This window comes from Ammodytes marinus (assembly GCF_949987685.1).
Source record: "Ammodytes marinus genome assembly, chromosome: 1".
NCBI lineage: Eukaryota > Metazoa > Chordata > Actinopteri > Uranoscopiformes > Ammodytidae > Ammodytes > Ammodytes marinus.
This window is the reverse complement of record NC_137230.1, coordinates 37,442,548-37,454,848: the sequence shown is the minus strand read 5'-3', so window position 1 is coordinate 37,454,848 and position 12,301 is coordinate 37,442,548. Positions and strand designations below refer to the sequence as shown.

At 40.5% G+C, this 12,301-nt stretch overlaps 3 protein-coding genes across 3 annotated transcripts in view; 1 reads left to right on the top strand and 2 right to left on the bottom strand.

Moving 5' to 3' along the window:
• The window catches only part of LOC307253475 (NACHT, LRR and PYD domains-containing protein 3-like), a 36,930-nt gene extending 35,670 nt beyond the window's left edge, over positions 1-1,260 (bottom strand). The window contains exon 1 of the mRNA XM_080031555.1: positions 1,144-1,260. The gene's annotated coding sequence lies outside the window, so the exon portion shown is untranslated. The remainder of the gene's footprint in view (positions 1-1,143) is intronic.
• A 2,672-nt stretch (positions 1,261-3,932) lies between these two features.
• On the top strand, positions 3,933-11,327 carry styx (serine/threonine/tyrosine interacting protein). Its single transcript, XM_080032071.1, has 11 exons — positions 3,933-4,161; positions 5,491-5,523; positions 6,494-6,547; positions 6,645-6,742; positions 7,661-7,721; positions 8,102-8,138; positions 8,308-8,347; positions 8,826-8,876; positions 10,035-10,107; positions 10,321-10,402; positions 11,144-11,327. Exons 1-11 carry the CDS (start codon positions 4,102-4,104, stop codon positions 11,215-11,217), a joined length of 663 nt encoding a protein of 220 aa, XP_079888197.1. The 5' UTR covers positions 3,933-4,101; the 3' UTR covers positions 11,218-11,327.
• A 669-nt stretch (positions 11,328-11,996) lies between these two features.
• The window catches only part of nfatc3a (nuclear factor of activated T cells 3a), a 231,951-nt gene continuing 231,646 nt past the window's right edge, over positions 11,997-12,301 (bottom strand). Inside the window, exon 14 of the transcript XR_013844966.1 lies at positions 11,997-12,086. The gene's annotated coding sequence lies outside the window, so the exon portion shown is untranslated. The remainder of the gene's footprint in view (positions 12,087-12,301) is intronic.

The following is a 12,301-nucleotide window of genomic DNA, read 5'->3' as shown; positions in this document are numbered from 1 at the left end:
AAATTCACAAAAATAGTAAAAGGTCAAGGAAACAGAGAAAAATCACCAAAACAGAAAAAAAGAAATCGCAAAATGAAAAAAATAATCACAGCAATTTCAAAAAGTTAATTAAAAAAGTTAGTTATAGAGTTATAGATAGTTCTATAGTGTATCCTCAATTGTATAAATGCTTTTTTCTTTTCGTTTTGGCAACTTTTTATTTTATTTTTATTTTTTTTTACGAAAAAAAAAACCCTGCATAATACAGTTTGGGGGAACGAACCCTATAATGGATTAACCCATCAACACAGTTTATACCATACTCTTGGTAATTACTCATTAAAGTATCAGGAAGCAGTAACATTAATATCACAAAGTCAAATGATGTCCAAATGGCAAGAAATTAAAGGTTGAGTCAGCAATTCTGGTGAACTCTTAGTGCCAAAATCACATGTTGTCAAAGTCAGTGCTGAAAGATTCTGGTGTTAATACACAGCCTAGGCTTTGTAAACAGGTATGTAAACAAACAGTGTTTAAAGAAAAGGAGGCAACTTGAGCTGGAAACATGCCCGTTTACAGAGCCTAGGCTGTAACAGTGGATTTTTCTGTCAGTGCAGACAGGAAGCAGATACACTTATTGTAACAAACTGATTTTGACAATAAGCATTCTCCAGAATTAAAATGTGCTGCTCCATACAAACCCTACAAACATTTGTAATTAACTTACACATTTTTTATTGAACTGAACCATTGTTACATCCTGAAGAACAAAATTAATTTTGGGGATTAATGGAGGTCAAGAGAAAATCCAGGTCTGTGTCTTTAAATCTTTAAGTGATGACAAAGGTTAAACATAGATGCACTTTCTCTCTTCCTGTTGGACCAGTTTGGAAACTCCCTGGATATTTCACGGATGATGCTCAGATAACAATCAATCTACTGTTGATTCTACTGAGCAAACTAACGATAATACACAGGAATGTTTTTTTAAGTCATCATTCGTTAACTCAGAGAGAAACTCTGCAGCATATTTCAAATATTAAGAAACAGCCAATCAGCATCAAGAAACATTTCTACCGTCAAGTTAAACAGCGACACAGCACAATGTGATCAAAGTGATCCTGATGATCAGACATTTACAGGTTTCTCTGGGAGGATTCTCACCTGCTGAACTGACTTCAGGTCGACTTACAGACACTTTCCTCCTTCATGTGGAGGAAACACGGAGAGAAGACGCTGCTCATTTCAGTCCTGGTGTGTGTGTGTTATCTGAGGACGCCGTCACGCCCTTATAACTTCACAGTGCAAATCTAAAATTACATCAAAGTCACATGACAACCAGTTCAACAAGTGATGAGTGTTTCGAGTCCGTCCCCGCCTCCTCTCCTTTACCCGCCTGAGGGTAATGTTGATCTATTGTGCCTGTGTGTAAGAGATCTGTTTATATTGTTTATGATCCGTTTGGCATAAAATATGATGATTTTGTGAGTTTTCCATTTGGTCTTTGTATAAGGAACGTTATTTACAATATGTGCAATATCCAGTAAACTGAAGAAACTGAAACTGTAAATTATAAGGGCATTTCGATGTGCAGACAGACCGAGTATAAATTTGACGACGAATTACTGGGCGGTGGAAGGCATCATTCCAAATGGCTTGGTGTGGAGTCCGCAGACTAGGCAAAGAGGATTCGCTCTCCATATATGTTCGACCCGACCACATCACTCAACTTACTCTGTGAAAGACTAGAAGAATGTTACAGGTCACAAGAAGCAGTCGAACGAGCGCTGCAAAATCACTTTGTCAAAATCAGTGAATTTCTCCTCATGATCCGCTGCCTGTCAAGTGTTAATACACAGCCTGGGCTCTATCAATTTTTCCATCAACACAGTTGCAATGAACCACAAGAAAGGAGAAAACATGTCATCAATAGGTCAGATAATGAAACTGAAATGAGATCAAAGTTTAAATTACAATGATAAAATTAACAAAATAAACAAAGCCCAACATATAGTGAACTGTAGTTGCTATAAACTGATTAGGTTTGAAATTATGAATACTAGTATGCAAAACGTAGATAAATAAATGTAATCAGTACCTTTTTATTGGCCATCAACTTCCACTCATAGTCGTATCCTTGAAAAAATAGGATTGAAGTGTAAAAGATCGCGTGCAGAGCAGCTGACGATTTCGCGTCACGGGACTGGTGGGGACAACCGCATAGATTAACATCAGAGCGTTTTTCGTGTGCGTAAATGCTTCTGGTTGGTTTTAGGACTAACGGTCCCGTCTTTCCAGCACGTTTCAAAGGGTTTTTGGTGTTTTGTGGCCCAAACGGAGCCTTCAAGGCAGAGCTGGTTGGATAGGGCCTTCCAGACAGCGCTGCCTTGAAGGCTCAGTTGGGGGCACAAAACACCATTGATCGTTTCAAAGCGTCGAACAACAAAGCAGCAGCCAGAATGTATTCCGTATCAAGTTTTTCATCAACACAGTTGGAATGAACCGCAAAAAGGAGAAAACAAACATGTCATCAATAGGTCAGATAATAAAATTTAAATAAGATCAGAGTTAAATTACAAGAGTAAATGCTCAAACCTGAACATATGTAGTCTATAACTGTACTCACCTTAGACTGATGAGGTTTGATATGATGAATACTAAGTTGGAAAATGTAGATAAATAGTTTATATTGACCATCAACCTGCCGTTTACGGTCGAAATATGCCACAGTATGAACAAGCGTTCACCACTTTGAGTTAAATGAATCAGGTCCTTACAGTTCCCTGTATTCCGAAATACTTCCATGTGAATACTAATCTTGGTGAGAGTAGGTAGCTGATGGCTAACATAGCTTACAGCTAACTACAGCTAGTTACCTTTAGTAAGAGTTGTTGACTAACAGCAACTAAAGCCGAAGATCTTTTTAAATCTATTGATTCACACAGCTGTGATGAAGTTTACCATAAACAGTCAACAGCCGTTTTCTCTCTTTGTAAAATCAGCTGTTGCTACAAACACAGTCAAGTTCAGTGAAAAGCTAACGGGACACTTGGCTCGCACTTTATTCCATCCCATTAGCATGCTAGCCAACATAACGGGACGCTAAGCTAGCGCGGCGCGGTAACGTTAGCCTATATCAGCTGTTAGCTCGCAAACCGTGAGTTTGTTTGTCCCAGTGTGTCAGAGAGGGACACAGACACACAGACTTACCTTACTGACTTGACTTTCCTCCGGTAATGAATCGCCTCTTCCTCGCGGCAGCCTCGTTATTCCTCTTCACTAAAAACTTTAGCTGCCGATTCTTGACGTAGCTCCATGTTATCCTTTCTTTTTTATTGATAAAAAACAAAATACAAAACTCTAATAGGGGAAGTTAACATACCATTCAACAGGTAGAATGAAAAGAAAAGCCACACAAAATCAGGCTATAGGGGTAAAAAAAAAAGCAACATTTAGGAGCAGCATTCGGTAGGATATTCATCAATTGAACCTTCTAGATTGCTTCGAAACAAACAGCGCGGAGCAGACAGCTTCGATTAGTGCGCATGCGCAGAAAGGATCCATTCAAGAATACGACCAGACAAAATTTTCGTATAAATGATAAATACCGCTACAGATGTGTGAGATCCGTTTTCATAAAAATAAACTAAAAAATATAAATTAGTCAACAATAAATTATATTAAGCTACATTGTGAGATTGGAGATGTGAAAAAAATCTAATAATAATAATATAAAAAATAAAATAAATAAAAATCCTAAACCCTCCACCAGTCGTCGCCCTCCTCGCGCCTCTCCTTCCGTCCACGAGGCTGTTTTGTCGGTTTGCCTCTAGCGCGTCACATGACACATCTGATCTGTCACAGAGAGAGAGAGAGAGGGAGAGAGAGACACCGAGACAGAGAGGGAGAGAGTGAGAGAGGGACAGAGAGACAGAGAGAGAGAGAGAGGGAGACACCGGCAAAGAGAGAGAGAGAGAGGGAGAGATAGAGTGAGACACAGGCACAGAGAGAGAGAGGAGAGAGAGAGACAGCATGGCGGACCTGCTGCATGTGGAAACTCAAAACAAATCTTACCGATTGTCCAGCACCAACAGCGGCTAAACCGCCACCGCCGATCCGAAGATGGAAGACCAAAATCGGCTTCAGTTCCCGACCCTGCCCGCCACCAAGGAGGAGCTACTGGTGAGATCATGATAGCAACAGTAGCATTAGCACTTAGCAGTCTGCTTTATATTATGGTGTGTCTGTGGGGGGCTAAAGGAAGCTAACATCCACACACACACATATAGATAGACAGATAGAAAGACAGACAGACAGACAGACAGACAGACAGACAGACAGACAGACAGACAGACAGACAGAAAGAAAGAAAGAGTATACAGACAGACAGAAAGACAGACAGGAAGAAATACAGACGGACAGACACACACACAACTACACAGCATTATTTTGTGCCTAAATGTGTCAATATTCGCGTAAATGTGGATTTCTGTGTGTGTTTGGGTCCTTATCTAACTACACTGAAGAGCGGCGGAGTGTCCAAACATTAGCCACGTATGTTGACTAGTTACACCCGGTGTTGACAGGGGCGTAGCACCAAAACTCTCGGCCCCACACACACTTATAACTAGTCTCTATGTTCCGTGCTTTAAAGGTGCTCATAGGAACTTTCAGTGTGTGTTAATTCTAGCGCAACCCTTTGGACAAAAGCGGTAGTGTTTTTTACTATGCCAGCTGTTGTTCCAGGGTGAGCGTATACCCATGACTATATTCTAAAACTAGCATTCTTTGCACTGATGGTCTCGTTTGCTGTTGCATGTAATTTATGATCATCAGAGGAAAAATGAGACTGTTTCAGAAATATTTAAAAGTGCCTCGTAGCAACTTTAAGATCTGCGGTTTTTCCACATTGTATGCTTTAAAATGCCAGTTAAGGTGGCATCACACATGTAACAAGTAGGGTTAGGATTAGCAGGACAGCTGGGCCAAGGGAAGACTGAGGGAAGACTGAGGGAAGAAAAACCTCATTCATACCTCCAGTAGCCTCTCACATTACCACCAAATCTAACTCATCTTTTTTTTAAAGATAATTTTTTGGCTTTATTAGACAGTGTGTAGAGACAGAGATTAAATGTGTCAGAGAGGGGAATGACATGCAGAGAACGACCCGGGCTGGATTCTAACCCGGGTCTGCTGTGAAGAGGACAGACAGACAGACAGACAGACAGACAGAGAGGGGAATGACATGCAGAGAACGACCCGGGCTGGATTCTAACCCGGGTCTGCTGTGAAGAGGACAGACAGACAGACAGACAGACAGACAGACAGACAGACAGACAGACAGACAGACAGACAGACAGACAGACAGACAGACAGACAGACAGACAGGGGAATGGCATGCAGAGAACGACCCGGGCTGGATTCTAACCCGGGTCTGCTGTGAAGAGGACTGAGACTCTATGGGGGAAAAAAAACTCAAATTTCTCACAACATTTCCTATTGTTTTCACAGGACTGGGCTTATCCAATGAGACGAGAGATGCAGGTATGTGACCTCACAACATTCTCTGCAAGTCTGTCAGTAATGTTATGAGTAACTAAATGCAATTTAAAGGGGCAGTGTGTAATATGACATCATCAAGAAAGTTCTAGAATGCAACGCTCCCTGGGTAACCCCACCCCTTTTGAATAATCACAGAAGCTACAGTGGCCTTCAAGGACAAGAACAATTCAAAATTCTAAACAATGCACCTGATGACATTCCAACAAACATGGATGCCTCCATAAGACCTGCCTGCTCAATGTACAAAATGTACTATTAATATTTGTAATTCTCCGCTCAGGAGGATAATTCAGATTATTGGCAGAGGTGATTTTACACCAATGAGGACATATTTATGAATGAGGATATTGATTTTAGCTAATAAACTACTTAAAATGTTACACAGTGTCCCTTTAATGCAAGAACAAAATGCCAGTTCAATGTTTTTTTAATCTAAAACAGGAGTTGTCTGTTTGTGTCAAGTTTTAGCTACATGTCATCAACACTATTGCTAATCAGTTTATATCAGTGATCAGCCCATGTTCATCCTAATTCATATATATTTGTACTTTTACCCACTTAATTTTAATTCCAGCCATTCTACATCACTGTCTAAATGTTTAAATAGTTTTTCCCTTTATCGGTTGTTGTGTATTTGCATTGTATATTGTGTGTGTATATATTGTTTTGGCTTTTCATTTGTTTGACTCAACATCATTGCAAATGAGGGTCACACACACACAGACACAGACACACACTCAGACACACACACCCACACACACACACACACACACACAGACACACACACACACACACACACACACACACACACACACACACCCACACACACGGACACACACACACCCCTCAATTGATCTGTCAAGTATAAATAAAAGTTAAATGAAAGGAAAATTTAAAACTTTTTTTTAAATTTACAATGGCCTTAATAAATTGTCATGTCTGTATTTTGCAGGAGATTCTACCGGGACTGTTTTTAGGTCCGTACTCGGCTGCAATGAAAAGCAAGGTAATGGTCTGATTAAAACACATCTATGTACTGTAGAGAAATGTGTATTTTTTTTATTTTTATCTCTCTAAATTTCTGCCTTTTCGTCTTTCTCCAGCTACTGACCCTGGAGCGACAGGGGGTGACGCATATCGTGTGCGTTCGCCAAGACATCGAAGCCAATTTTATCAAACCTAATTTCCCTCATTCATTTAGGTAAGTGACCATGAAGTGACTTTATCATGTTATATTAAAGATGGAGTCTGTCAGTGCGTTTACATGCAGACTCATAATCGGGTAACTAAACGAATAAGACCTCAACAGGACTTTTAAACTGCATGTAAACACCTTTATCCGATCTACTTCGGACACAAATCGGCACAATAACGGACAAGAGAAGTCGGATAAGAACACCTAGATTAATCGTTCATTGTCGGCTTTCTCTCTGCATGTATACAGGGATCGGACATCGCATATCGGACTTCTCGTTCTGTGCTTGTGTGCCTCATGGGGTGTGCCTGCGCGTGATAGGCTACACCATGGGTTATTGACGGAAGGGAACCGGACGTGGCTCTAAAACCACTTGTTGAAAGCATGGTTGAAAGGGCTACAGCGCCACCTAGCATAGTGGAGACAGACATGCATCGGACATTTATCCGATTTCTGAAAGGCCATGTATACTCAGACAAGTGACACGGTCCGTTCGAGTGTCTTGTTCGATATATGTGATAATCCAATCTAGTTGTGCCATGGAAACGCACTGAGTGATTCTGGAGAACGCTTGTTGTCAAAGTGTGTGTGTGTGTGTGTGTGTGTGTGTGTGTGTGTGTGTGTGTGTGTGTGTGTGTGTGTGTGTGTGTGATCTGAAAAAAAAATCCAGTGACAATACACAGCCTAGGCTCTGTAAACGGGCATGTTATATTCAAAGCTAAGTTGGGCCTCTTTTGTTTACATACCAGTTTACAGAGCCTAGGCTGTGTATTAACACCAGATTTTTTTTCAAGCACACAGTAGGGACAGGTAACGAATCTTGAAGAGATATTCACTGATTTGACAACCAGCGTTCTCCAGAATCACTGACTCAAAGTGAATGGTTTGTGTGAGATGCTGATGTTTTGCCTCGTGTCTCTGCAGATACCTTGTGTTGGACATCGCTGACAATCCGGTGGAGAATATCATCAGATGTTTCCCTTCAGTGAGTTACTAACTAAAGCCTCGTTAACACTGACACAGACACACGCTCACGCAGACACACACGCACACACACACGCACACACACACACACACACGCACGCACGCACACGCACGCACACTCACGCACGAAGACGCACACTCACTCACTCACACAGACAGTCACACAGACACTCACACACACACACACACATAGGTTACTGAGGCACACGCAAACACACACACAGTCACACACACTCACTCACTCACTCACTCACTCACTCACACACTCACACACACATTTCATATGAGCGGTATGATTCGGTACACATTACTTTGCGTTTCTACTGTCAAATGTTGGTACCTTACCTAAGATACTATTTTTTTCCCCTCCCCCCCACACAGACTAAAGAATTTATTGATAGCTGCTTAGCAATGGGAGGTAAGGATTCAGATTCACACACAAACACACACACACACACACACACACACACACACACACACACACACACACACACACACACACACACACACACACACACACGGTCTGTTTTTCACTCTCAAAATGTTGAGACATTTTCCATCGACTAACATTTGATTTGCTCTTTCAGGTAAAGTGCTGGTTCATGGTAATGCAGGGATTTCAAGAAGGTGAGCTTTCACTTTATGCACGGAATTTACAGCATGGATGGATGGATGGCTGGATGGATGGATGGATGGATAGATAGATAGACAGTCAGATAGATGGATGATAGAGAGAGAGACAGAGATAGAGAGAGACAGAGATAGATAACGTTGTTCGTCTTGAAGGGGAACCTTTTATGTTCAGTTGTTAAAAAACTAACATATTTAAAAAAAAAAATCTCTTAGTTAAATCGTTAGTTATACCATTAGATGGACAGACAGACAGACAGACAGACAGAGCAATGGATAGACAGACAGACAGACATACAGACAGACAGAGCAATAGACAGACAGACAGAGCAATGGATAGATAGACAGACAGACAGACAGAGCAATGGATAGACAGACAGACAGACAGAGCAATAGATAGACAGATAGATAAAATGTGCATGAGTCACTGTAGACAGCTACATAGTCTAAAGCAGTCTTTCTTGTTTTCTTCCAGTGCTGCCTTAGTGATCGCTTACCTGATGGAAACATTCGGGATGAAATACAGGTGAGTCTGTGCAAAGAGACTTCTTTAACCCTTTAACTGCTGCAACAATTAAAAACAATATCTATATACAGCTCCGGAAAACATGAAGAGACCACTCCAAATGTTCAGTGTCTCTCGTTTTACTATTTATAGACATATGTTTGAGTAGAATGAACATTTTGGTTTTATTCTATAAACTACTGACAACATTTCTACCAACATTCACAATAAGAATATTGTCATTAAAGAGCATTTCTATTAAGTAATAAAGAGATGAAGATTGAAGAAAAATCCAGACTGGTCTCTTAATTTTTTCCAGAGCTGTATTTAATTAATTTCAAAGGAGCGATTATGATTGGTTTGGATGCATTTTATTTTCTTATTTGACCATGTACCGCAGAGCCTCACATAGTTTTAGTTTTTTGTGAAATATTTAATTTCTGTGTGCAAAGTAAACTAATGTTATCATCCAAAATAAAAGTAGGATGTTTGGAAGAGCTGTGTTTTAAAAAAGTTTGACAGAGGGGCGCCCTTAGCTCAGTTGGTAGGGCGTCCCCCCCCCCCATGGGCCTCGGCCAGCAGCGGACCCGGGTTCAATTCCAGCCCGCGGTCGTTCTCTGCATGTCACTCCCCTCTCTGCCCCATTTCAACTCTGTCTCTACACTATCAATAAAGCATAAAAATGCCAAAAAATATCTTAAAAAAAAAAAAAAAAGTTTGACAGCACTTGGCAAATACTTTTAATAATTCCGTCCTCAACTATATATAAGAGTTTTGTCTGTGTTTACCCAAAGCATGAATATAAGAACACGACATGGTATTGTGCGATGGGGAAAACCATAACCTGTAAAATATGTATAAAACAACTTAAAAACAGCATTTGCTGGGGCGCTCCGGTGGCGTAGTGGATAGAGCGCGTACCATATTGGCTCCGGCCTTCGTTGCAGTGGTCGCGGGTTCAAATCTGACTTACGGACCTTTACTGCAGGTCATCCCCCCTCTCTCTCTCTCTCTCTCTCTCTGTCTCCCCATTTCACTCTGTACTATCAATAAAAAGCTTGAAAATGCCAAAAAAATCATCTTAAAAAAAAAAAAAAAACAGCATTTGCTAAAGCTGAATTGATAACTCATTGTCTGCAGTGTCTGGATGTTTAATCTTTCTCCTGTTTGGTTTGACAGAGATGCTTTCAGCCACGTCCAGGAGAGACGCTTCTGCATCAACCCAAACGTGGGCTTTGTGCATCAGCTACAGGTGTGTGTGTGTGTGTCTCTGTCTCTCTGTGTCTTTCTCTCTCTCTCCTCTCTCTCTCTCTCTGTCTGTCTGTGTGTGTGGCTCAGTAACCTGTGTGTGTGCCTCGTTAACCTGTGTGTGTGTGTGTGTGTGTCTCTGTCTGTGTAACAAGTGTGTGTAACCTGTGTGTGTGTGTGTCATGATATAATAATAATGTATATATTCGTCTCCTAGGAGTATGAAGCAATCTACTTGGCCAAGCTGACCATAAAGATGATGTCGCCCATGCAGCTGGGCCGGTCCTTCTTACAGACAGGTCAGTACTGACGCAAATTAAAACATGGCGGACTGGAGTCATTATTGGGTCTGATGAGCAGCAAGCGTTTAGGTTGCGTTCCGAATCGCATACTCTTTCTTTTTTCTATTCTACATACTACATCCGACGATAAAAATAATCTAGTTAGGATGCAGTAGGCATACTATTGGGACATACTTTACTCTCTTATTTCATCATAACATTGCGCCTTGATCTTGCCTCTTGCTTTTATATCCGTCGCATCCCCGTTTGTTTTCATATGGAGGCTTCGTCGATGTGACGTCACTTCACGTGCGCACTGGATTGTGGGTCAGAATCGCCCAAATAGGATGCAGTTTAACACTAAGAATCTTGGCCGCATGAAGTAGGACATCCGGGTACTTCTAACCATCCTAAATCTGGCCACAAGAATCGGGACATCCTAAATCTTTTTTCTACCATACTAAATAGTAGAAAGTATGCGATTCGGAACGCAACCCAAGTATAGAATAGACATTAGAAAAACGAATGAAAAATATGAAACGGGACTTATTTTGGTGGGGCTCTAACCCACTGTATAAACCAAACAGGACTTTAACCTATTGTAGTGTATTTATTTATTTATTTCTTCTCTGTATTCTTTTATATCTTTAGATGGAAAAGGGAAAAAACTGCAATAAATATACCACGATTAAAAAAAAAACATTCAGTATAAATATGTATTAATTTATTTATTTCTTCTTCTGTGTATTTCTCAAACAGGAAGTCGTAAGCGAAGCCTCGAGGAGGACGACGACTTTGGAGCGATGCAAGTGACGGCCGCACACAACGGCTGAGCTTTAGCTTTAGCCGATACTTAGCCGCGTGGCGCAGTGCATCTAATTTTTTCTTTTCTTTTGTCTTTTTTTCACATTTTTAATGGGATTAAAAATGTAAATATTTGAACTTTTTCTAAGGGGGGGGGGAGGGAGAGGGGTTTAAAAAAATAAAAACATTATTTAAAAAAAAATCTCATGTTTGATACATGGAGATATGGTCGCGGATCGGGCAAATTTTGATAAAGTTTTTTTTTTAGTTTTTTTTTTTTTTTGAGCTGTAATGTATGCACTGATTAACGGGAGATTTTTTGCAGTTTTATAGTATTTAAAGCATTTTGCATTTGCAGCGGGACAGTATTGCAATTATGCACTTTCTCCTATACTTGAATTTGTGTAGACGAGCCAGAACGAGGGGCAGTCAGTCGGTGAAATGGAAACGTGGCCCAAGAAAGCGGAAAGAATAACTAATAATGCCTTTTATTTTGGGAAGTATAGGATTATGGACTAATATTAAAGCTTATTATGGCTTAGAATAATAACTCAATGCTTAATAAAAACAAGTCTGACTTTGTCCTGTTCATGCTGTGTATTGATATTCATTACTTTAACTCTTTTTTTAGTTTTTTTAATATTACTTAAAAGATGCTCCGGGGAACTTTTGGTTTGTGTTAATTCTAGAGGCCCCCTCTTGGACAAAAGTGGTAGTGTTTTTACCACGCCAGCTGTTGTTCCTGGGTGAGCGTATACCCATGACAAAGGCATTAAGAAAAACTATATAAAAATAGCATTCTTTGTACTGATGGTCTCGTTTGCTGTTACATGTAATTTATGATCATCAGAGGAAAAATGAGACTGTTTCAGAAATATTTAAAAGTTCCTCGTAGCACCTTTAAGGTGAGATACTCTCACCCCCGACACTGGTGCAGGAGCTCAGAAAAATCCCCAAGAAGAGCCGAAGAAATGTTTCAGTTGTTGATTCTACTGTTAAGAAAAAACCTGGACGTACAGCAGAAGGTATAAAATCCATGAGCCATCACTGAAGGCTTTACCTCATGTAGATGGCGATGCATCGACAGTGTTGTTGTAATTACTCAGAATTCCT